Source organism: Colossoma macropomum, unplaced genomic scaffold (genome assembly GCF_904425465.1).
Source record: "Colossoma macropomum unplaced genomic scaffold, Colossoma_macropomum, whole genome shotgun sequence".
NCBI lineage: Eukaryota > Metazoa > Chordata > Actinopteri > Characiformes > Serrasalmidae > Colossoma > Colossoma macropomum.
Genome location: NW_023494791.1, coordinates 28,825,792 through 28,853,011, shown reverse-complemented (window position 1 = coordinate 28,853,011; position 27,220 = coordinate 28,825,792). Strand labels below are relative to the sequence as shown.

General features: G+C 39.3%; 1 protein-coding gene across 1 annotated transcript; it reads right to left on the bottom strand.

Annotated features, from left to right (window-relative positions):
- Positions 1–17: 17 nt before the first annotated feature.
- arhgef38 (Rho guanine nucleotide exchange factor (GEF) 38) lies at positions 18–26,929 on the bottom strand. Its single transcript, XM_036574788.1, has 14 exons — positions 26,557–26,929; positions 14,832–15,016; positions 14,497–14,614; positions 12,950–13,097; positions 11,808–11,825; positions 11,511–11,710; positions 10,364–10,497; positions 9,692–9,796; positions 8,944–9,066; positions 7,823–8,137; positions 6,898–7,032; positions 4,514–4,715; positions 3,670–3,863; positions 18–532 (listed from the first exon to the last, which is right to left on the bottom strand). Exons 1-14 carry the CDS (start codon positions 26,780–26,782, stop codon positions 350–352), a joined length of 2,286 nt encoding a protein of 761 aa, XP_036430681.1. The 5' UTR covers positions 26,783–26,929; the 3' UTR covers positions 18–349.
- Positions 26,930–27,220: the final 291 nt, after the last annotated feature.

The window sequence follows — 27,220 nt, the reverse complement described above, 5'->3', positions numbered from 1 at the left end:
AAAAAAAAGAAATGCAGTTTGTCTTACAATATATTTATTCATCAGGAAGCAGACAATTAAGTTACAGCTTTCACTTCTAATTTTATAAAATTATTACAGTCTCAATAAATTTTCTTCATATGCTGTGACAATATATATATCTATATATAATCTATAAGTTCTCTGGCGACTTCACATATTATTATACCCTTCATCAGTGTAGAAAATGAAACACTGTAGGTAGAAATACAAAGTGCTAAGAGTGGTCATCTCTTAGTGCAAGTTTTGGCCTTCATTAAAGCATAATCTGTGTTTAAAAACAGAAGTGTTGATGGAAAAATAAAGGTCAGAGGTGCTTTGGTGTCTTTCTTCAGGCATAGGACATCTTGCCAAGGTAATTAGCTGGGACGTAGCCTCGCTGACCATTGGCTTCAGCCAGCCACCAGTCTTTATTACCCCCGAGGTCAGAGAACTGCAGGATTCGGACAGGCTGGTACTCCTGCAGGGTCAGCTCCTGCTCACAGCGCGCCTGGAATGCATACACTGCATAGAACTGAGACAAAAGAGAGTCATGGTTAATACTACTACTACTAATAATAATAATACACTTGCTTTTATAGAGACTTTCATACTGTACAGATGCAACAAACACAATAACAACTACACTCTTGGCAAAAAAGGTTCTATCACATGATGACAGCAGAACCCTTTTGGGGGCTCTGCAGAATAATTTTAAAGAAATATATACAACAGATTTTTCTTCATAGAGAAGATCCATCTAAGCATTCAAATGGAATACAATATAAAACTATGTTATAGATACAAAGTGCAATCCTTCTTGGTGCTAACTATTTAAACTATTTAAAAAAGATTCTGTAAAGAACCATATACAAAAGGTTCTCCATGGAGGAAAAAACATTTCATCATGTATAGAACCATGTAAGCATTCAAATGGAATAGAGTGTAGAACCATGGTGGAGCAACAGCACGATCCTTGGTGCTACAAAGAATCATTTTTTTTTAAAAAAATGTTTTCCTTCATGGTGAAGAATCATCATCCATGCACACAACCATGCAAGTGTTCAGTTGGAATATAGAACCATATTTTAGAATCATAAAGGAACAATAGTGGAACCCTTCTTGGTGCTATGTAGAATCACTTTAAAAGATTCTGTAAAGAATCATATTCAGTAGGTTCTCCATCACAAAAAAATATTTAACCATGAAAAAATGTCAGCGTTGAGATGATTATTTGTCATTTATAACCATTACCTTTTTTACAAGAGTTCACATAATAAATCCAAACACAGATCAGTAAAATACTGTAGCCAGTGAGTGAGCCACAGCCTAAGAGAAACAGCAAATTAGTTTTAGCAATTTAAACTTAAGCAATTAATGTAATGTAAAACCACCAGCAGGTGGCAGTGTGGACTGTTTAAGACTGATGGAAATTGGTGTCTCAAGTAGACTTGCTTATGTGGCGTCTGTGATTGTATAACATTGTTATGTATAAACATGGACTAAAGTACATAGAGAATTCAGGCTTATGCAATATGGTGTACTTTTGTTTATTGATAACAGTGTGTCATGCAGTGTCAGAAACCACGTGTCTGTTTTAGATTGCTTAACAACTCCACATGGTTTGAGGCAAGTGTGTTATGATTTAGACACGCTGTTAACACCATGCTAATTTGTGGGAAATAAGCTTCTATTACTTTTTAGCTTACATTAACCTTAGTGCCTGCCTTGCACATCCTATAATCCCCATGTGTCAAACACAAGGCCTGTGGGCCAAGTCAGGCCTGTGGCACAATCCTATTGAAATATTATTTTCATTTTTTATTAATATTTTCCCACAGTTCCCTGCATGCACTGCAAGATAATGTGTGCTCCCTTTTCCTCCTCAACAACGATACATGGGACTGCACCACAACAACAAAACAAAACAAAAAAATACCAGGTGTCTAGTTCTAGTTCAATACCAGGTGTCTAGTCCAAAACCCAGCTGGCCTACAAATTTGTTGAGATTTTTTAATATAGTCCTTTTAGTGGTTGAGCTTGACAACCTTGCTATAATTCTTAGTCATTTACACGGCGGACGGGAGACAATGTGCAAGTTTCTAAAAAATGCTCCTCAGGGTGGAGATATTTGAAAACCATGACATAAAAATGCTGACATCTTATTGTTAACTTCTGCATGTCTATTTCTGTGTGCTATAGAGAAGTTATAAAGGAGGAGTCCGGTCACTGGTTGAAATATGAACGGGAAAGCTTGTAATGCTCAACATGGTGTCTGTTTGCGGAGAAAGTCCTTCCCTTCAAGAAAATGAGCCAATCTTGCTGGTTATGCTGCAAATGGGGAAAGCCCCCCATGCCCAAAATCCCACACCCAAACCCTCTGGTGGAGACAGCCAAAACAAGTAGTAGCAATAGCAGTAGCCAGAACAACCCCAAAAAATACCTTTTTTGTGTTTTACTAAGCCAAACGCTGCAAACTATTTATGAGATTTTTGTTAGATTTTATCAGTGAGTTCAAATATGTATTTCAAATGGTAATTTGACCTTCAGTTTTGAGTATTTTTCCCTCCCCATTCAAAGAGATAGAAGTCTGGTCTTGTATGGCTGCTTTGCAAAGCTTGTTGGCGGCATTGAAAAGATGGCCACCAAGTGAACATTACCACTCTGTAATGTCTTCCGGATTTCTGAAACGCTATAGTGCGCTCCAGAGCGAGTCCAAAATGAATGGGTTAAGATGGAGCATTCGAGTAGACTTCAAAAACAATGATTTTAATACAATGTTTTGCATACAGTGCAGCACTAAATGAATTTAAACAGGATTAATTATGGTCTGTAATGAAACATGCAGTTGGTCATGGTTCTTTAAGTATGGACAATATCCACAAATGTGCTCACAAAAACATATTGTTTATCACAATAACAGAATTTGTCACAGTAATGATAAGAAGCAAGATAGCTAATCAGCTACTTTTATAGCTGCAAACAGTTAACAAATAAAGAGAATTAAATATTTAGTTAGAATTATTTTTATGCCAATTAATCATTTTTTTTAATCATTATTTTTCATGATCATGACGGGTAGGTAGGTAGCTTGTGGGTAATTGCAGGGAGCATTTGAGTAGACTTATAGCTCATAAATGTTTAAGATTTTAATATAAAAGAATATATTTATTTCCTGAACACAGAACAGCATAAAATATTTTAACACCACTATTATATTTTTGAGCGCTTTTAAACTCGAGTCATAAGAGTTTAAAACGGCGCCACATGTACGTCTATGATGTCAGTGAGCGCAAACAGCCAAAGAGCTGCTCCGCTCACCAGCCAATCAGCACTTAGTAGCAGTAATGTCAGCATCCTGCTGCCCAGAACTCGTTTGCTGTAGAAAAAGGGAACATACAGGTAACTTTTCTTTTTTAGTGAAATACATCCTTCTACTTACAAAAGTTAAATGAAAGTTCTGGGCAAGTGATTAGAAACTATTTTAACATTTTGTTTTTATCCGTGTAGCTCCATTCACCCCCATTCATTAAGGACTTGCTTGCGGGTGTCCTCTGGCTTTTTGCTGTCATGTTTTTAATATAACAGGGGAAATAGGAAGAGGCCAGACTCCTCATAAACCGGCTCTGAACACTTTCCTATAAGGACTTTACTAGCAATTAGCTGTCTTACATGTTGCTCTTCAGCAATGTCCAGCTGCTCCTGTGTGCTTTCTGGTTCCCCCTGCTGGTTGAAGCTGTACAGGCTGCTGCTTCTGCTGCCTGACACAAACAGGCTCAGATTATCAAAATCATCAGGACGCTCGCTAACATCTCGCTGGGGGTTATACGCCTTCAGGAAGGTGGAGTACACGTAGCCCTGCATACCTGCACACACAAAGAGAGTCTGTGAGATGGAGTATAAAGAATGAAAGAGGAGAAGGGCTGTAATATAGGAGCAGAGGGAGGTGAATAGCTGCTTTGTGTGCTGGAGCTGCTCGCATGGACAATCTTAAAATGTCACTACTTTAAAAAAAAACGCTAAAGGGCACTGAGCTGTGTAACTGAAGTGAAAATGCTGCAGTTTGTTAGATTAACAGTGTGAACTGTCTAAAAAGGCTAAAAGCAGTACCAAAATTCAGCCCCTTTCTTCGGGGCTTAGATATCACACATACAAAACAAACTTCTTCACATACGCTACTGCTAGTGTACCATTACAGACTGTAGCTCATCTGTTGATCAGTTTGTGTTAGCCATCCTCTAGCCCCTTCATCAGTGGTCAGTTTCTGAACACAGAGCCACTTGTGGATTTTGGGTGGTTGGCCAATTACGCAGCCAGTGAGTAAAAAACAGTGAGAAACTTGTCATTGCAGAGAGACTTTTCCTTAGCATCAGGTTTAGATATCTTGAGGGAGGAAACGTCACAAAATGCTGGTACTGACAACACAGGTCACTTGTGTTTTTCTCAGATTTTCCCACACGGTCAAGACCCTTTTGTCATGGAAATGTGTGGGAAAAAAACACACACACACACTTACCTCCAGTGTCCACTAGCCAGCGGCTAGTGCTGCCCAGTGGGTCGTAGTCCTCCAGCAGGGCCACCAGCTCCCCCTCCAGCAGGGAAATGTCCTGATCTTGGCAGGCATTACAGTTTCTCTTCAGCTGGTAGAGGCGATCTTGTGGGTACTGCGCCAGAAGCCGTGCCCTGTGGGCCTCTGTCTGTCGCTGGACCTCTGGAGCCTGTATACGCAGCACAGACCATGAGAGCAGAGAAAATTGTATGTAGTAATTAAAACCAGACTTGGTCGGCTTGTTAAAGCAACGGTTTGGCACAATAATGAATTTCCCCCCTTACCCCAAATGTAGCTGATCAGCCGAAATATGTTTGGTGTCTGAAGTTTGCTTCTTTAATTTTAGCACTGGAGCTATTAGGCTAATGTAATGAAGACTTAATGGAAGTCATTTAGCATAAATCGTCTCACCTTCAAATCATACTGAGTTGTTAAGTAATCTCAGAATTCCTGGGGGGATGATACTGGTGGGATAATGAAGTGTTACACCGACATTCAAGGTGAGGAAGGGAGTTACTAACGAGCCCCCCAGAGGTCCAGCTTAAACTGGAGACCCTGTGGGGGGGACCTGCTAAGTTGTGATGTGTGTTGCATGTGTATGAGCTCAGGAAGATTCCTCAATATCTTTAATTAGGTTTTAATTGGATCAATTAAACAGAGGAAGGTGCTAAGGGGTGTGTGTGTGTGTGTGTTTGGAGGGGTATTCCTGTCTATTTGACCTCACTCTGCATCTTGTTTGCATACCTAAGGGAAATCAGATTAAATTAAGGCATTTTAAGGGCTTATATTTTATATATTTCTTGCATTTTAATCCTTTCAACCGAAGTCCACTTAACAGGAGTAGGATCAATCTCATGCAAGCCATGGAAGGAGCTCACACGATCAGTTGTTTCACTGAGACAAGTACAGCTAGAAAAATCAGAAGTCCCCCTGCTTGATTGGAATGAAATCCTGCAGCCACGCTGGGACTTTTCAGATAAGACTGGGTACTTATAATGTTTGTGTGGTTGTGTTGGAATTCTTTTTTACATGACCGTTTTCCAAACTCTCTGTATCTCTTAGAATTAAACAAGCTGTTTCTGTTACTTTGTCATTAATATACTTTCATGCATATAATGATATATGTAAGCGAGCTCTAGTTTGATTGGCTGCCCTGTATTGTGCCTTGCTCAAAAAGCAGTCCAGGCTGAAATGTGGAACTGGTAAAGGGGAATTCCGCTGATTTTTACAAAACCGTTGCAAAATTCAGTCATTAAAATGTAAACGAAGTCATTAAGAGTGGTTTGATGTGAAATGCTCCACATACAGAGTCAAATTGTTTACAGTATTGGTAATAGGAACCAGCATAGAAGAGTTCAATGCATCAGTTCCCTCACAGATGCCTGTCTGATGCATAAGAAACTGTTTTGAGATAGTTTTGAGAAGATTTTGACCTGAAATGTTTTTTTTTTATCTATTTATGTCAGAGACGTACATGCAGGGTGTTGTGAGTGAAAATAGTCCCCAAACTTCTTTTTTCAGACTTACCACTATTTTTTCATTATCAACATTACATATAAAACTTGTGACAGGTTCACTTGTGGTTTTGGATAGTAAATAAAATCACTATATAATCAAAGAAAAGTTTCTCTACACGAATCATTTCACATCAAACCACTCTGAATGACTTACAACCACTGAGTTATGCAGAAATTTTGAAAAATCGGTGGAATTCCCCTTTAACTCGTGGCTACAATTGTCAGGGACATGGAGAACAATAAACTCCAGCCACTTCTTTCAGATGTGTGGATTCTCTGAAAGGCTGCAGTGACCCATTTGCTCCCTGACAGCCAGGAACAGCACACCATTTAACTCTTTTCCTACATCTTTCACTTCAATAACTATGCTATATGCTGTCTGCAGTAACAACACCTAGAATTACTTAAACGAGAATGGACAGGGTGAATTGGCGTGGCTAAACTGCTGCAGGATTAATAGGCGGAGCTAAAATGCTGCGGGATGAATAGGTGGGGCTATACTGCTGCAGGATGAATAAGCAGGGTTAAACATCTGAAGGATCAGTAGGTGGGGCTACGCCAATGTAGGAGGAATGGGCTGGGCTACACTGCTGTAACATGAATGGGCGTGGCTACACTGCTGTAGAATGAACAGGCAGTTCTTCACTGCTGTAGGCTGAATGGGTGGTCATTTGTAAAAGTTTCTGAGTGCAAAATTCAGTTTTCCACAATAAGGCTAAACACAAACACACCACTCAGACTGAATCAAGCCATTTAAAGAGCAAGTGCTAATTTTTTTCTAAGTTTTTTTGTATCATGTTTAAGCTCAAGTCCAGTATACTTCTTGTCTCTTACCAGGTTCTTCCTTTCTCTTTTCTCAAAGCTGACTTTGCGTTCCATTAGCTTCTGAGAGTTGTCTCTGACAAAGGCCAGGTTATTGATCTCCTCCATAATGCTGTTCTGGACCTCACTGATGTTTGACAGGGGAGCCTGGACACAGCAGAAAGACAAAACGTAAAACACGGCAACAGTAGGGCACCACAATGTGGACAAAATACCTTACTGCAGTTACATTGTTAGATATTGCAATTGTGGTTAGCCTTTTAATGTGTTAAAAATATATTGGTGACCCTTTGGTGTGGCACAGTTGAAGTTTCTGTTTGTTTTATTACATGAATACTTTGATTCATCAAAACACCCACAGAAACTTATCTGGATATGCTCAAAACACACAGTACATTAAACCTTCTGATTGGTTAGAAGGCTTATTTGCATATTGCTTCTTTTTCCAGCAACAGCAAAATCATGATAGCAATTAACAGAAGGACTAGACTAGATTTCCATTGTTATCTATATTATAGGTTGCACTATGTGCAGACAGGGTCTACTGACACTGCATCTTAAAGTAATAGCTTTGAGAAAAATCAAATATACTAATTTTCCCCTTTTTAATTGAAATGCAGTTGACTAGCCAAAACATGTTTAGTCTGAAGTTTGCTTCTTCAGTTTTATACTGGAGCTACGAGGCTAAAATAGCCAACAAGTAGTAAAAGTTTGCACCCCATCAATTAGCATAGATCAAGTTAAATGTTTAAATCATCACACACCCACCTCAAACCGTGTGGAGTTCTTAAGTAATAGTCATATTGCCATAGTGTTTTAACATAATAGCAAAAATATTATTTAAAAATAAAGAGGAAAATTGTGTACACTTGATTACATTCATACTGACCTATTCTAAACCTAGCTGATCCTTTTATTTCATCATTCCTACACTTACAGGCAGCTGTTGAACTCGTGGTCTAGCCGCCTCCATCAGCCCCCTCAACAACCCCACCATACACAGCAGGCTGTTGGTGAGGATGGTGCTGGCTGCCCTGTTAAAGCACTGTAGCTCCTCCCCAAGCTGGGCGTTCAAGGCCTGGTAGTCTCTCTGGGCCTGGAGCTGCTCCTCACTGCAGGAGGACGCTTCCTCAGGGCAGCTGCAGCAGTCCAGCAGTTTATCATAGCGCTTCTGGATAAGCTTCTGAGGAGCGGAGAACATGGCTTGCAGTGCAGAGAGAGGGGCCAACACCAGCCTCTCGAGACGATCACTCTGCAGGAGACCAGAGAGGAATATGTTAACATCAGAGGTGGGTAGTAATGCGATACAATTGCTGTTACAATTACTTCAAGCCCTTAAACCTTAATCCTAAATCTTGTTTTAATAGCGAATACTTGATACTCTTTATTGACTATCCTTGTAAGAAGAAAACACTTATAGTACTTTGCATTCTCGTTACACTGTAAAAGCATTTAATCCAATGCACATTCTGTGTGTTTTGTTCTTTCAGAGATTCTTAATTCTTCATCTTGTTTGGTTCGTTTGTTGTCCATCAGTTTTACAACACTCTGTTTCACAGCCAGTTAAATGCATATGGTGAACTAGCAGTGTGGGTGAACTCGCACTCATTGATTCCATAACAGGACGACCACATTGGCTGGATGATTCTGCGGGGGGGAGATCATCCCTTGGTCTCACTGTCAAGATATTTTCCTACAAAAGCTACCAAAAGTTTAAGTTACTGGGATCCAAGAAGAGCTAAGTTCCTCCAAAAGAGATTTCAGTTCCCTTGAAGACAATAATATCTGAAGTTTGGGGGTTTATACATACTGAAAATTAACCATTATCATATTTATAACAGTGTGTTTTTCGTCTACCTGTTCTAAAACAAGACACAGGTGTTGCTTGTAAAACGTAAAATAAAGGTGCAGTTAAAGGATAAAGTCAAGGCATGACTGATATAAAGTTCTCCTGCATCAGCTTATTATTATTATTATTATTATTATTAGTATTATTATTATTATTATTATCATTGTTATGATTTTTCTCCTTTCTATTGTAGCTATCAGACCTCTCACCAATTGTTTATAAGGGTCGTGGCCATTCCTCCTGTGCTGATAGCCATTGGTGTCTATTTTATCAGGATCCTTCACAATGGCATCCAAGTCTTCCACATTCCGGACTGCAACGGATATCATCTCCTATAACACAAGGAAAAAACATCCAATGTTTTTAGCAATGTTCACATTAACTACTAGCTGTATTTAAAGCAATAGTTTGGCTACTAATGAAAGCATACATTACCACTGTGCAAACTTTGAAACACAATTGCCTCAAGCTGTGTTTAGATGTAAAGTAGACTTGTTTATGTGTTTTTGACACTGTATGATGTACTGTAATCTACAAACATAGACACAAGTATGGACAAAGTTTCATGCTTCAAGATGGTTGTTATTGTTTTTGGCTATGTGGTGTACTTTTGGTACCATGTTTTGTAGATTGCAGTGTGTCATATAGTGTCAGAATCCACACATGCAAGTCTATTTATAATTACTTAACAACTCCACACGGTTTGAAGCACATGTGTGATGATTTAGGCATGCAGTTAGCACCATGCTAATTGGTGAGCTACAAGCTTCCATTACTTGTTAACTAGATTAGCCATTAACATGTCTTGGCTGATTGACTGCATTTGGACTAAGGGTAGAAACTGTGTAAATTTGATCGCTTTAAAATAGGATATTAAAATGATAGCATAATATACTAAATTGAATCTATGCAGGGTTTGGAATGAAGAGCAAATTCTCTGATTCTCTAACAGTGTACCTGTGCATATAGCTGTAAGAGGCTGATGTTCTTCACCAGCTGTCTAATGGCTTTCTCCAGGTTGCGGAACTGCTTCTCTTCTTTATCAAACACCTCATCACGCACCTGAGAGAGAGAGCAACAAAATGAACTGACAAAATGTACTAGCAAAACAACAGTACCACATTTTAAAAAGGCTATGAAGTATTATGATTACAAATTATGTAAGAAAGAACAAAGTAAAATCAGGAAAATGAATGAATAAGACAGTGGCACACTAGGCTGCAATTAACTACCCGTTACTATACATTTTATGCAGTTACTATACACTGGTTGTTGTTTACAGGTCCTCTTTAATTTGTCTAAATCTGTCTTTTTTATGATTCATGCAGTTGATTAGTTGACTTTATCAGAAACCCCTGCCTTGTATGTCCACTCTATGGTGAAAGTGGTCCACCACCCAAAAATATCCAGCCAAGAGTGACTTTGTGGTCAGAAACTGAAGACTGATGAAGGGCTAGAGGATGGCTAACACAAACTGTGTGTCAACAGATGGGCTACAGTCTTTAACTGTACACCAGCCAGGTGGAGCTTAAAGGGTGGGGTTTCTAATAATATGGCCAAGGAGTGTAAATCCTCAAACAAATGCTGGGAATGAAAATAAGACTTGCACGGCTGCAGGGTGTGTAATACCTGCGGCTCCACTCCAGTGAGGATTTTGAAGTAGCCGGTGATACGGTCAGATTTTTTCCTGAGAGAGTGAATGCTGAACTTGTTCAACTTGCCCTTCAGGGTACCTTCATCATCACTCCTCTTGTACTTCAACACTGTAAACATAAACAAAACACAATGTTCTTCATATTATCTGATTATAGACTGGAAGTTCAGCCAAAAATCAAATTTACACAGTTTTCCCTTATATTTATGTGCTACAATTAAAAAGATAGGAGACACTGTTTGACTTAAATAAAACCAACTTTGTTACAGGTACTGGCTGTTGCCTTACAGCAAGAAGGGCCGGGGTTCGGTTCCCTGGCTGGGCGACCAGAGTCCTTTCTATGTGGAGTTTGCATGTTCTCCCCTGTGTCTGTGTCGGTTTCCTCCCACAGTCCAAAGACATACAGCTGGCCAATTGGACATGCTAAATTGCCCCTAGGTGTGTGTAAATGTATATGTCTGTGTGTCTACCCTGTGATGGACTAGCAGCCTGTCCAGGGTATATCCTGCCTTCTGCCCAATGATAGCTGAGATAGGCTCCACTTCCCCCCATGACCCAGAAGGACAAGCGGCTTAGAAAAATATCTTTTTATTTAGTGAATTTAACATATTGGAAAAATACATAAAATTTGACCTGTGTAACAGTTGTTGTACATATGTTTTTCCCCGATGTGTTTAAATAATAAAATAAACAGAAATGTAATGTTACTCCTCAAATTTATTGGTGTCCAATATTTAGTATGACGCTGTACAACATGAAGACATGTTTGATGTTTGCAGAATGATGGACAGAGATGTACATGATTCTAAATTGATTAAGAAATCTGTATAGCATTATTTGAGAAGTACTGGCATAATCTCAAGGTAGATAATTTATTAAGAATTTATTGTAAATAAATAATTACAGCATATTAATTATCATTTTATCATTTGATATCTTTTTGTTGTCCCCAAAAGGCTTGATATATATATGTGGGTGTCAAATATAGAAATTATTCCTTTTTTCTTGTGCACAAAAACCTTGTATCAGTATCAGCAGTAGTATACACAAGCTTTCATATTACTTAGTATCAAATTAAAATCAAATCAGCGTTATGGGTTGTGTTATGGAGGATGATCTCACCGATGTCTTTCCGCCGCTTGAACTCATTGATATTAATGTTAATGATCTTTGCTGCAGTCAGCGCCTCCTGCAGGGGGCGGTGGTCAGGGTGGTCAGTGGGTGTGGCCTGCCACAGTTCAGCCAATAGGAGTGGGTATTTCATCACACGCTGGACAGGCTTAATGATTAATGACCCCATGTCCAGCAGATTGGGCTTCCCTCTGCCGAACACACACACACAAGCCCTAAATACCCACATTACTCCTGATCACACACAAACATTTAAACTGTTTCATACGTCAGAAAAGGTGTACTTACTGTTTTTCATAAATCTGCCTGTAAGAAGAAAGATGACAAATTATTATTTTAAAAATTTCACAGGTTTAGTATATCACTTTTACAATAGCACTGAAACAATATTTCCCCTTTACTCCAAACATAGCTTATCAGGCAAGACATGTTTAGTGTCTTGTTTATTTGTTTCTTTTATTTGCTTCCCACCAATTGACATTGTGCAAACAGCATGACAAAATCATCACACTTGCATCAAACGGAGTTGTTTCTTTAGTAATCTTAAATCAACTTGCTTATGTGGTTTCTGACACTATATGACATACTGTTAACAATAAAGATGGACAAGTTTGTCACATCGCTAAACAGTAGCAGTAATCTTTTGTCCATTTTTATGGATGTCAGAAACAAAGCAAAATTATGTGTGATTGCACGCATGGTGCCTAAAAACATTATTTGTGTTTCAGACCCCTTCCTCAAGTGGATGAATCTGATTGTTGTGAGTGTGTTGAAAAAGTATTCAAAGAGAACTCGGTCACAACTTGGTGAAGGACATGTCTTCTGACAGGGCTAGACTGGGAACTAAATTTAGCCCTGGGCTTTTGTCTAGACCAGCGAACTATAACCAAAGTGACCTCCCACTCCAACACAACCCCCTAAAATCAAATTTCCAGCAAAATTCCCAACCCCCTATAAATTACTATACTCAGGCTTTACAGAGCAACCTGCGCCTGCACACGGACACCATACTTAACTGTGTTTTTTTCACCTGACTTAGAAATGCTACTTCTCTCAGTTTTAACAAAAACATCTTACACTATACAGCTTTGATGATACAGATAATGATTGGATGGCCTACCTGCCTGTCTACCTCACAACCTGCCCACATACGTGCACGTTTTTTTTCCAAAAAAATAAGCTTACAAAAGATCACCTACTCTTTAACAAAGCAACATTGTGCAACCAAACTGTCACTTTAATAGATTGGAGGCATGCAGTGTTCAGGGATGTACCAATATTGTGATCTGGTGCTGATATCTGATATTTTGTACATATCTGCCAATAGTGATATGAATATTTATAAAACACTTGTCTGATGCCAATACATTTTTAAGCATTTGTCTGCTGATGCTGATGTGATATCATCATAATATTATAGATGGGCTTACTTTAGTGCAGATATGCAGGTCTTGAAATGCTGCTGTATTTCCTCCTGTTTCTCATAAGTCTTTAGCAGTGCGCTAGCTTCATCATGGTGGTAACAGTAGATCTTATAGACCTCCTCCACAGCTGCTTTGGCCTGAATAAAAACCTCCCCTATGGATGGAAAAGAGGGCATAGTTTGGGCTTCAGAAGACAACTATATGAAGTTAGGCAGCTAGCCTATGTTATATATTCACATCCTGTGTTAGTTGTTCCCATAGGAAAGAAAAATAAAAAAAAGAAATCTCTTTAATCTTGCTGTAGTTTCCCCTAGACAACAATGAGATCACATGGAAAAAGAATTTGCTAAAGTCTTCTGCTACAGAGATATTTCTCCTGAGCCCAGTGATCTCACGTGTCTCCTTTTGAGTTTTAGTAGAGATCTCAGTAAAGTCACACACTGTCCTCAGATTTGCCAGGATATTAATGTCCATGTTTATCTTCTTCTGTATCTCTCTTATAACTCATGTCTCATTGGTCTAATGCTAGTTCTCCTGAGGAAATTTAAGGAGAATCAACATGAGGTTTCCTGAGACATCAAAGAGCAACATTTAAGCAAAAACCTCTGGGTTTTTAGTCTCACATTACTGTTGATAGAATGGATTTATGGAATAACTGAAATTTGAGGAAAGACCACTCATGAAACTCCTTCTTCTTATGACGAAATTTCGCACCCATGACCTCCCCTTCTACTGCTCTTTCTCGCGCCTGCACTCGATCTCAAATGAACAGGGGCCTTCTAGAAACCTGCAGAAGTTGTGCAGAACTGAGTGTAGTGGGGTGTAGTGTATTCATAGGAACGGGTGTAGCATAACTTAAATTTTATTTACCTTTATTTAACCATGAAAAAATCTCACTGCGATTTCTTTTACAGGAGGATCCTGGCCAAGACAGGCAGCAAAACTCTTAACAAAAACATGGAAACAGGTGCAGCATAACAATATAAACGTGTAACCGTGGAAACGGTGTGTAGCATAACTTTGGAAATGTTGATAAAACCGACATTTATCCTACTGCTAAATGTATAGATCTACTTCATGTTAGTTGTACTATGGATTTTTATCAGTTAGCCCATGCTACAATTAAATTACAATCATCTGGGTTATGACAGCTGGGCAGTGAGTAGACCAGCACTGTTTACAAATTTCACACACAAACTGAAGATCACAAAACTGAACAATCTGTGGGACAAAACTGAAAAAGTGCAAACTATGCCCGCGGGACAGAAGCTCAGTGGGTTTGTTGAGAGAGCGAGGCTGACGGCTCTGTAGAAGATTGAGAGTTTAATCCTTGCAGTCCAGTATACACCCAACTCACCAAACACTGACACACTCAAATTCAGCCAGGTGGGCTTTACAGTGTCTTCCCTATTTTACTGTTTATCTGGTTTTGTAGTTCATTCTTCAACATTAGAGAACCAACAGCATTATTTTTGTTTGTTGGGAAATGAGAATTGCTGAATCAGACTTTCTTTCAGACTGTGTTTGTGTGTGTGTGTGTGTGTGTGTGTTACCTATCAGCTGTGTTTCTGGATCAGGTTCTGAAGTGGCCTCCTGCAGCCTGTGCAGCAGCTCTCCAGACACAGCACACACACTTTCCATATTGGTAAACAGGCGCTCCACATCCACCACCTACACACACACACACACACACACACACACACACACACACCTGTTTTCCTTCATGCTGTTATAGGACTGAGCTCACTTCTATGCTGACTCTGCGCTTAAGAGTGACATAACAGTATTACTATTATTATTATTATTAATAAAAACAACAATAATAATAGTAATAAAAAAATAATAATAATATTTTATATAGTCCCTGTTTGTGGTTTGCATGTTGTACCTGTGTGTTGCGGAGCGGCTGCAGCACCTCTCTAATACAGAGCTCCAGATCAGTCAGGTAATCCCCCTCTGTCCTCACCAGCTCATCTATGACCTTTGACCTTTTCACCATCTTGCGCTGGCGGATCTCCTCGGGGTCCAGGGAAGGGGAGGTGGGCGACAACAGATCATGTGGAGCCATTTTCTCTGAGGAACCAACAGGAATTATTAGAGATAGATAGACAGATAGACTGATAGACTGATTGATAGATAGATAGATAGATAGATAGATAGATAGATAGATAGATAGATAGATAGATAGATAGTGGTGCACCATTTTGACGTACTATTCAGTATAGTAACATGTAGTTTTGGATGCAGCAATAAATAGATTCACTACCTGTAGCTATCACTTTAAAGGATGGAGTAACACCGACTGCCAGTTGACTCTCCTCTTATTGGAACTTTTTGTTTTGGCTCTGAGGCACTAATCTGTCTGCAGCCACTGCACTTTGCATGAACAGGGAACTACTGCGCTTCCCCATGACACGCACACACACACACACACACACACACACACACACACACACACACACACACACAGTCAGGTGTGATGTAAGGTTCCACCTTCTGGGAGTTTTCTACAACTGTTCTGGTTTGGGGAAGCACCTAACCAAAAGATTATCACTGTTGGAACAAAACTTATATCTAAGAATTGGTAAGTTTACAGTAGAAAAAAAAAATTATGTATGTTAATGTAACAACATTTGTTACAAGTAACTCTGGATCTTTTCTGTTAGTCCATTCATGATGAAATGTTCACATATCTGAAGGGTTTAATGCCTCCAAAAGTTTTCTCACAGAAATTCATAGCAAGAAATGCTTATGAATGTGCTGCCTTTTGCCTGAAACATTGTTCTACAATAGTTCTGAGAGAAGACTTTGGCCTGAAATGTATTTTTTTAGTATCCATTTATGGTGGACTGTTACTTGCAGGGTAAGGCAAAATAGCCCCAAACAAAACATTCTATTGGATTTACTGCTAGTTTGCCGTTATCAACATTACATACAAAAACATAGGTTTACTGAAGGTTTTGGATAGTAAAAAAATGGCTATATTTACATTGTAGACATTGTGACTACTGGTTACTGTCACCACTATAAAGAAATCTGAGGTTTCTCTACCATTTCACATCAAACCACTCTGGATGACTTTTGTTTAGATCTTGACCACTGAATTATGCAGTAATGTTGAAAAATCAGTAGAGTATGTTAGTTTAAGATACCACAATGACAGGCATAAATTTACAATTTATTGTTTTAATGTTTCTAATGCTAGCATTTTTCTGAGCAAATACACTGGCCAGTTAAATAATGTTTAGTAGAATTCAGAACTGCACAAATAACTTGTGTACAGCTGCAAAAGCACATTTGACTGTTCCTGCTCTTATACCCACAACAACTACATGCTTGGACGGTTTTCTGTTGCTGAGAGGGCAGAAATGTTGTTCATAGTAAATTACATTCAGTTTCTGCCCTCAAATATTCTGACTCAGCACATTCAAATCAGGTAGTCTTCATCTGCTGAACATTTGCTCTGCTCTTGTGAGCTCTCATGTTTTAAAAGCAGACTGTGTGATTTATTGTGACTTTGGGATAAGATTTATACCCTGACTAACAAAAGCAGAAAGGCGGAGATTCTTTAAGGGATGAAACAAATCAGCCTGACTATCAGCGTAATGAAATCTGCTAATATAGAGCTCTGCTCAACATATATTACTATTCCTGAGTGCAGCTACACTGCAAGTCAAAAGTAAAGAAGCACATCTTCAAGGGCCTATATTGTGGAGCTATTTTAAATGGTATGGTGTTGTGCAATGGTACCCACTCCTGCTCCTGGAGATCTACCACTCTACAGAGTTTAGCTCCAATCTTTGTCTAACGCACCTGATCCAGACAAGAAGGGCTTCAGGGGCATTTGAATATCAGGGTTAGCTGTGTTGGATCTGAAATCTACAGGGTGGTAGATCTCCAGGACCAAGATTGGGCACCCCTGGGGTACTGTAAAGATAAATTTTTAAACATATTGTTCACTCCCCAGGTAATATATGGAATCCAAGCTGCAAAAACAGCCTGACTTTCATGAATTCATTGCTTTTATGATGTCACAAAAAGCAGTTATGTATAACAAAACTCAGACCTATAATAACCCACTATCTTACATTGTTCTCCCCCCACAAATGTAATTGATCAGCCAGGACATCTTTGGTGTCTGAAGCCTCTCAAGTTTTACACTAGATCTATAAGGCTAACGTAGCTAACAAGTGTTGGAAGCTCATACCCAACCACTCTGATGCTTAGATCCTGACTTGCTCATGGTTTCTGACACTGTATGACTTACTGTTGTCAATAAATATAGTACATAAAAACAGTACATTAGCATAGCTGAAACACTAGTAGCAGCCATCTACTATATTTTGTCTGTACTTTTTTCCAAGTTTATAGATAACAGCAGAGTGCTCAGTCTTGCTCCTGGAGATCTATCACCCTGCAGACTTTAGCTCACCCTAATTTAACACACTGGACCCAGGTAATGAAGGTCTTCAGGGGCATCTAAACATTAGAGTCAGGTGTGTTGGATCCAGGCTCTTCAGGGTGGTAGATCTCTAGGACCAGGATTGAGTACCTGTGCCATAGAGTGTCAGAAACCACATAAGCAAGTGTATTTGCGATTACTTTACAACTCAACATGGTTTGAGGCAAGTGCAGTTTGCACCATGCTTAATAGCATAATAATAAGCTTCCATTACTTGCACGCCACATTAGCCTCACAGCTCCAGTGCGAAACTAAAGAAACAAAAATATATATTGGCTGAGCAGCTACATTTGGCAAAGAGGTAAAATGAGTACATTTGAAATATTGCTGAACTATCGCTTTAAAGCTGTGCCGGTACACCTGCCTGCTGCTGGGCCTTACAGTGTATGTGTATTTCCCATGAAAGGGGATACACACACGTCTCCCTGCTGTGGGCTCTGAAAGGGGCCTAATGGGAACCAGCCTGAATCCACAGGATCGCATTACTGCAGCCGAAAATTGACACGAGGGGGTTGGTGAGAGCTGCTAGGAATGACAAAGAGCAGAGGGAGTTTCTCACTGACTTAACTGCGCTGTGCTGACACTGAGAATATTTACATCAGATTACTGGCTGAGTACACTTGCATGTAAAAAAATTGTTTTAGTGCAATTGGTGCTTATGCAAATGGACACTATAGAGTACAAATACTACACAAATAAATACAAGATAGAAACACAAAAGGTATCACAAACTTTACCCTAAGTTGCCAGTTTATGTTGCTACACAATTTATTAGCCCTGTTTCTTCTGCCCATCAGTAGAAAGGGACCACCATAGGACCACCACTAACCTGATCTTACTTGAGTAATGGACCTGTTGTACACTGCTTAACATTGTACTTTAAACTGCTGTTATAAACAAATAATTCTGTTTCTAAAATCTGATTGGCTGAGCCATGTGCAAAGCCGCTGTAAAGTTCGCATGAATACATCTTCAAAGTACAAAAATGAAGTGTTTGCCTTCAGTCTGCATTACATTTTGAAAATGCAGTATACACGTTACAGTTGCTTGTAATATTTTAGGAAATTTCTTTAGAATATTTACGCAATAAATAAATCATACAATCTTTAGAAGATTGCTTGTTTTTATGTTTAAAAATCAGTGCACAGCGTGGGTAAACACACTCGTTAGATGGAATTCAACAAACAGATTCTTTATAAACACTGACGTTCCTGCTAAAGCATGAGTAGACTGATAAATCTGTGTGATGAGTCAGTTATTTATCTCAGTGTTACTGAGCTCCTTTGAAGGATGAACTGTCTCCTCAGCAGACATGTTCTCGACTGTTAACTTAGCAGTGGTGTGGATCTGTATGTGCAACGTTCATACAAACATACACCATTATGTGAACTTAGCTACACCCTTTAGTCAAATTTGCAAGATTTAGCCACTGGGATAGGGCGAATTGTTTTTAAAAGTATGGTGAGTTTAGCAAAATGGGACAATACGCATTTGAATAAAACTGACAACAAGTAGAAGTATTTAGGAGGCTTGTGACAACTCACAAAAACACAAAAGAGATGAAAATATAGCTATTATGAGGGCCCTCTTGTGCTTTACCAAAAAGTGTCCCACAGGCAGCAGTCCTGCTCAGGGCACAGTGGGAGGTGATGTGAGCAAAGGATAAAAGTAGAGAATCTTGGAACTTCTTTCAAATAATTAATGTTTTTTTTTCATTCTCTCATTCTCCTTTAACAGCATTCTCTCATTCTCCTTTAACCACAGTTTTAACACATACAGTAGCTTACCACTTACACAATACTTGTTGTTAGTACTTACAGGTAGGGTTAGGGTCTGAAACACAATACAGGGGCTTTGATGTGTATTCTCTGCTCACTTTAGCCATAACACAGAACAAACACAACAAGTCAGCAAACACAAAAACTTGTTCTGCAAGTACACTCAATGAAAAGCAACAGACTGGACACATCATATTTTCAGATGACCTATGTTAAGTTTGTTGAATGTACATTAGCCATGCAGTAACAGAGCCGGGTCAAATAAATTAAGTTTCCATGGTGAAGTGACCCTTAATTTAATTTAGTTGTATTATTTTAATATGGCCCTGCGATGGACTGGCAACCTTTCCAGGGTGTTTCCTACCTTCCGCCCAATGACTGCTGGGATAGGCTCCAGCACCCCCCCGCGACCCAGAAGGATAAGCGGCTTAGAAGATGTGTGTGTGTGTGTGTGTGTGTGTGTATTTTACTATGTATTTGATGTAATTACCTTATTGTGTAATTAGAGACACTCTGTCCAAAATAAAAGAAATTCTCATTGCTGCTTTTCTGTTCTAAACATGTCAAATAGCCTCCTAGTGGAGCCGTAGCCTCTGAAGGTGATATTTCCCAGTTTGAATTTTGAGAACCCCAATTTTGATGACGTATTTTGAAGGTAGAATTTTCAAGGATAACATGGGCTCCTGGGTGGCTGTTTCTGTTCACTAGCTAGCATACCAAATTTTGCCTTTGGGCTATGCAGACAGAAGTCAGATAGCTAATGCTGAATATCTTATTACAGTTGTATAACTAATTGTCTTCAAATCATCCTTACAGTTGCGAGCGTGGATTACTCAAAAAGAAATGACTCATCAGAGGAGGAAATCAAGCTAAACAGTCAAGATACCAAGTTAGCAACTTTACTAACTAGACACCTCAGATCATCTCCTTTTTCACTTGCATCTGCGTTGTGTTAAATAAAAATAGAAGTTTTTTTTCACAATATCCTTTGGTGGATATCCTAGTAATTCAGCTTCCAGATCTCTCTAGTCATCTTTTTACCCACTTCTGAAAATGTAAAACTTTTCTGAAGTGTATTCCAAGAGGACAGTGGGTCACTGTTGGCCCAGTGATGGCAATGCTGACGGCCCACCAGCTTTTTGCTCTGCTTTTTTCAGGTGGCCCACTGGTGTTTAAGCAGAGTACTTTTGCACCAGCAACGGCATACAGTGAGTGGGGTGCCGACCTTATCAAGCCATCATGAATTCACCCTTTTTTGGGGAAATGGTGAAGCTAGCTTTCACCTTTCATATTTTCCTCACCTGGGTATATGCTGCTCTTCACACGTAACTTAGTAGTCTTTCTATCTCTGAAAAAAAATCATGTCTTGTTCCACAACTAATTGAAGTAAATGCTACACCGCTAATTCTAGCTGGAATTATTATTTGTAAGCCTATAGATCTGTGATTAGCTATCAGGATTTCATAAGCACAGTATGTATTCCCGATAGCTGTACGGTATTTTTGCATAATGCATGCTGGCTATCAGAGAGACAATACTGACTGAAGAAAACATGCCGACAATAAAAAAAACTAAATCTTTGAAAATGCTGATTCAAAGACAATTCTGTTTCTGAACATCCCACTGAAGCTGTTCTGTAGTTCAGTTCAGGATTAAGAGGGTAAGACATGTAGAAGTGAAAAGGAGTGTTCAAAACTAGCAGCCAGTCTGCTGTCTGATGCTGTAATATTGATCATATCATGTGCGTGAGTCACTCTGACCTGAATGACTGGTTTAATAGGAACTCTAATCAGGAAGTGACACTTCCTCATTCAGATAAATCATCATGTTCAACTTGTTAGACCATCACCAGCTGATGGACAATTAACTACAGACAATTATTCTATTCATGATCCTCCCACAAATATGGAGTTGGACAAGATTTGCAGAATGCTGGTAAACTACAACCCCATTTCCAAAAAAGTTGGGACGCTGTGCAAAATGAAAGTAAAAATAAAAACCCTATATTTCAAAATAGTGCAAAGACAACAAATCAAATGTTGAAACTGAGAAATGTTGTTGTTTTTTGAAAAACATATGCCCATTTTGAATTTGATGCCAACAACACGTTCCAAAAACGTGTGCATGTTTACCACTTTCATCACCTCCTCTTTTAACAACACTCTGTAAGCGTTGGGGACTGAGGAGACCGACTGCTGTAGTTTTGAAAGTAAATTGTTTTCCCATTTTCGCTTAACATAGGATTTCAGCTGCTCAACAATTCAGGGTCTCCTTTGCCGTATTTTTCATTTTATAATGTGCCAAATGTTTTCAGTGTTGACAGGTCTGGACAGCAAGCAGGCCAGTTTAGGACCCAGACTTTTTTAATAAGGAGCAATGCTGCTGTAATACGTGTAGAATGTGGTTTGACATTGTCTTGCTAATATAAGCAGGGCCTTCTCTGAAAAGGATGTGGTCTGGGTGGCAGCATATGTTGCCAAAACATGTATATATCATTCAGCATTAATGGTGCCTTAACACATGTGCAGGTCACCCATGCCATGTGCACTAATGCACCCCTATACCATCATGAATACTGTCTTTTGAATTGTGTGCTGATAACAAGCTGAGTGGTCTTTAGTCCGGAGGACACAGTGTCCATGATTTCCAAAAAGAATTTCAAATGTTGATTCATCGGACCACAGGACACTTTTCCACTTTGTCTCAGTCCATTTTAAATGAGCTCAGGCCCAGAGAAGGTGGCAACATTTCTGGGTCCTGTTTATATATGGTTTCTTCTTTGTGTTTAAGAGTTTTAATTAGCATTTGTGGATGCAGTGCCAAACTGTTTACATTTTCAGAAGTTTTTCTGAGCCCATCCAGTGATTTCCACTACAGAATTATGTCTATTTTAATGCAGTGCTGTCTGAAGGCCCAAAGATCATGGCCAGCAAATACTGTTTTTTTGGCCCTGTCCCTTACATACAGAGATTTCTCCATATTCTCTAAATCTTTTAAATGTTATTATGTACCGTAGATGATGAAAAGCAAAAGTTCTTTGCCATTTTATGTTGAGAAAATTTATTTTTGAATTGTTGCACTATTTGATCGTGCAGTCTTTCCCAGATAGGTGAACCCCTCTCCATCTTTATTTCTGAAAGACTCAGCCTCTCTTGGACGCTCATTTTATAACTAATCGTGTTAATGATCTGTTGCCAATTAACCACCAAGTGTTTTTTTAAGCATTACATAACTTTACCAGCCTTTTGTTGCCCCCATCCCAACTTTTTTGGAACGTGTGGCTGGCATCAAATTCAAAATGTGCATATATTTTTCAAAAAACAATAAAATTTCTCAGTTTCAACATTTGATATGTTGTCTTTGAAGCATTTTCAATGAAATATAGGGTTTAAATGATTTGCACATCATTGCATTTAGTTTTTATTTACTTTTTTCACAGCGCCCTAACTTTTTTGGAAATGGGGTCGTACTTTCAGAATGTGTTATCCTTTTAAAATGATCTGTATTTTGTATGTGTGTAAAGGTCGCACTATTAAGGGAGATCGAGAGTAGTTTCTTTTTTATTGTCTTACAGCTACAGCGTGCATCTGTGACAAAGATCTCCAGAGACTATGGAGCAGATCTACTAGTGATGTATTAAGAAGGGCTTAATAAATGTTATAAATATTTATAAATATAACAGCATGTATGTTTATGTAGGGTGCTTGGTGTTGTGCAGTGGTCCAGTTATGTGTGTGCATGTGTAAGTAGTCTAAGATGTTGTCAGGGCCTGAATGGCCTGTGGGACTAAGCCCCTTCTCATTCTCTCTGTGTTGGCCTTCAGGGAGTGTAAGTGTTTCCCTGATCACAGTAGAGAGAAGACTCCATTGTTGAGCTGGCTGAGATCTTTCACTACCTTCCTGGCTTTGGTCCAGCATCGCTTGCTGTAGATGGACTGCAGGTCAAGGAGCTCCATTTGAATGATGTGCTCATGTGATCGCACCACCCTCTAGCTGTGCTCTCAATGGTGCTGGTGTAAATGTTCTAGCATCTAAGGTGGTAAAGAACCTGAAGGACCTTGTTTACCTGGGTATTGATGTGGCAGGACCAATGACAAGTCCTGCATGATGAGTACACCAAGGTACTGCAAACTGTCAGCTTGCTCCACTGGGGCACTGTTAATCCTGAAGGGTGGTAGCTTCTTCGCTGTTTCTTGCTAAAGTCCATTATCAACTGCTTTGTCTTGCTGACATTCAGTAGGAGGTGGTTCTCCTGGTGCTTAATCTTCTCCATGTAGGCCTTCTTGTCATTCTCAGAGATCAGACCCACCACAACAAGGTCATCAGCAAACTTGACGATGGTGGTAGAGCTGGGAGTGGCCACACTGTCATTAGTGTACAACGAATACAGCAAGGGGCTTGGAACACAACCCTGTGGGGCTCCACTGCCGAGGGTGAGGGAGGGCGAGACGTCTGCTCACCCATACTGCTTGCACCTCCAAATGTAGTTTCATTGATCCGATCGTAATCGAATTACAGTGTGTTGTGTGTGTTTACGTTGTATTTTTCATGTGGTCAAGTGAAATCCAAACGTGATCCATTATTAAAAATGGATGTTGATGCAAGGTGCAATCAGCCTCACATATTCTTCAATCAGTTTATCAAAGAGTGCAAATTTTTAGACAAGTGCAAATATAGTCATATAGGCATCCTCAATGTGATAATAAGTGAAAATGCAACATTACAGAGAATTGTGCAGTATGGAGACTGTATACTGGAAGGAGATTATTAGCCTGAAGCACCTATTCTGACTTACCAAGGCTAAAAAACAGACTTAATCTTAGTAATTACATGTGCTATATACTTCCATAATAAAAGGATGAGTAAAACAGGGGTTTATATTGTGCTGGTCATATGTTAATTTTGAAGTTGTGTTTGTGTCACGAAAGTTCTTAGAAGATAACTCACCAAATTGACCACTCCTGCCAGTGCAAAATGTCTGTACACTGTCGCTTGTTAGCATCTCTTTTAGTAAATCTGGCTTATAATTTTTTCATATCACTGACTGATTAGCTTGATGTCACTGATGTAGATTGATATTGTCTCTCTGTTCTTGAATATCATAATGTGGGGCAGCATGATGGAGAAGTGTGGGTAAATCTCATCATGCTACAGTAGCTTGTGGTGTGGGCTACAAAGTATACTTTTATGGGTGGAACATGGAACGGTTGATCAAGGGCCTGATTCAAGAATGGCTCAACTGAATGGAGTTAAAGCAAGAAAATAAAAGTCAGAAAATCAGACAATAACTGCTTGGAGCAATAAAGCAAAATCAAATATTAGTAGAGGCTAATAGGGACACATTTACAGACTAAATGATATATTACTGCTACGGTTTCAAATAAACTACCCACTGAGACAAGTGTGTTTGTTATTTCTTGACATTTTCGGGGCCCTAGCCAACGTCCTACTTGAGGCCCTCTCCACTCTAATCATGTGACTTATATGCAAATAATGTATGAATGCGAAATAAATTTTCAGTGTTATAGTTCATAGTTCAGTTTTAGCACATAGCAAGAAACAGCTTTGCACAGGATAGTAACCATAATTCCTCCACAAGAAAAAATGCTCCCTCTTCAAGAAAAACAACCTGCTGCTTTTCTTATAAAAGTAAAAGAGGATGATCTTTTAGTTACTGAGGTTAAGGTCAAAGGTAGGTAGGGTGTGAGTGTGTGTGTGTGTGTGTGTGTGTGTGTGCCATTTAGCACATTAACAATATGAGACACAGTCTCCTCTTTGTTAGTTTACAGGTACAGAACGATTCGTCATCAGATAATTTCCTGAAAGTAAGTGTTCATGGCAAATATTTTAAACCAATCAAACCTGCAGCGCCAGACTGACCTCATTACTGACACTCACCTGGAATTGCTGCCTGTCTGCATTCTCCCTTTTTCTCTCTCTCTCTCTCTCTCTCTCTCTCACACACACACATACACACTCACTCACACTTGCATAATGGGCCACAGATTTCCTTGGTGTACAGCGAGAGACAATAGGTCTTACACACACAGTCAGCAGTAATGGAGAAAGAGGCAGGACTAGTTTTCCTGTCTGATGAAGCTGTCACCAATGACATCATACACACACAAACACATCCGATCAGCACTTTCAGAATCACTGTTTAAAATGTTATTATTATAATTAATAATAATTATTATTATAATATGTATGTTCAATGTAACATCGCTACATGCATTTGCTGCAAGTGTGGAATATGCAAAACTGCTGCAGCAAACAGAGTCATACATTCATTAAACGTTAACTCCACTAAACTTCCTCATACAGCGAGCTGCTGTAGTTCGGTGGAGTCTCTCTCTCTGTGTATCTCTCTCTCTCTCTCTCTTTAAGTCTCGCCTCTTTCTCTCTGTCTCTTCTCTTAGGCTAATTTGAAATGTTATCAAAACTGTTGCTGAATCAATTAAAGGGATCCTTAGTACTATAATGATATGATGTTATATGATAATACCAAAAACAAACACATAAAAATAAACACAAACACACACACACCCACACACACACACACACACATATATATATATATATATATACATATATGTTTTATGCGTGTGTGTGTATGATTATATACATATATACCTGCATATTCTTACAGAAATAGAAATTTACTTATAGTATAAGTATAAAAGTATAAATATAAAAGCATGCTATCTTTCTCTCTCTCTCTCTCTCTCTCTCTCTCTCTCTTGTTTACGGAGTTCTGCTCCACTCTGTTTTGCATGTGTGACATCATCCCTGTGGGAATAGCTCTGTAACAACGCAACAGGTGCTTAGCATCTGCAAACTCTCCAGCTTTCACTCACTCACTCTAAACTCTGAACTCTAAACTTCAGTGGAATCTACACTGAAGGCTTGTTACAGGACAATGACACTCAGAGAAACTCAATACTACAGTGCGGCAGCAGCAGCAGATATGAGGAAAAAGCCAAGAGGTTTATGCTAACCACAGCATTTAACCCTTTAAACTCCAAAGAAACTATGGCACTTCAGTTGCTCACTTATGCTATTAGCTACATTACTTATTTATTAGTTTCATTGTTACTGGGTAGTACAGTTTAATATGACTGAATATGAGACTGTAATTTAACCCCCTAAACTTCATGGACATCTGAATTCGAAGGTGATTATTCAGTAACTACTTTAAATCAATACAAATAATTGATTTATTATTATGATATATAAAGTGTGGATTCACATAATGTTTAAAGGTGATTTCTAATCAGCTTCACTTGAACAAAACCTTTCCATAAACAGCATTATTGGTCTCTGATAAATGACAGTGGTTCGAAGGTGAGCCATTACCGTGGCGACTGCACTTACCTTTAAGTTTAGCGCTGTATTCGGTCTTATCGGACTGGCTTCTCCTCACCAGTGTGTTGATGCTGACGTCTCCTTTACCTGAATCTTCATCCACGATGGTGTCGGTTCTCCTCCTCTCCAGATACCTGAGGAACAGACGGTTTCTCCGCTTTAGTCCTCTCTCTTTCTCTTTTTTCTCCTCTTTTTCATTCTCTCGCTCATTCCCGCCGGGTTCTTTAGGATCCATATTGACCTACAATCCCTCTGTTCTGATAGGGGAGTGAGAGAGAGAGAAAGAGAGAGAGTGAGAAAGAGAGAGAGTTTGCTGAGAAGAGGAACAGGTGCAGCACTGTTGCTGCCGTGTACACACACTCACACACACTGTCAGCTCAGGTAACCCCGCCCCCCTTGCTGGTTTACCTGCCTCAGGAGAGACCAGAGGCTCCACCCACTCACCTGCCCTGCTACCTGCTCACTGGAGGGAGAGAGAGAGAGAAAGAGGTGGTAGGGGGCGAAAGGGAGCAAGAGAAAGAAAGAGAGTGCAAGGAAGAGAGAAAGAACGAGAGATAGATAGAGAGACAGAGAGGGAAGGAGAGAGAAAGAGTGAGATAGAGGGACAGAGGGTGACAGAAAAAGAGATAGAGAAAGAGGGAAAGAGAAAGGGAGATGGGAGTGAGAAAAAAAG

Bases quoted from the DNA above. Each gene is read 5' to 3' on its own strand.
- arhgef38 (XM_036574788.1), bottom strand. From the start codon at position 26,782: ATGGATCCTAAAGAACCCGGCGGGAATGAGCGAGAGAATGAAAAAGAG. The intron at 15,017-26,556 runs GTAAGTGCAGTC...TTGGTTCCTCAG, and splicing joins ATACAGCGCTAAACTTAAAG to AGAAAATGGCTCCACATGAT. The intron at 10,498-11,510 runs GTGAGATCATCC...TTATGTTTACAG, and splicing joins CAAGCGGCGGAAAGACATCG to TGTTGAAGTACAAGAGGAGT.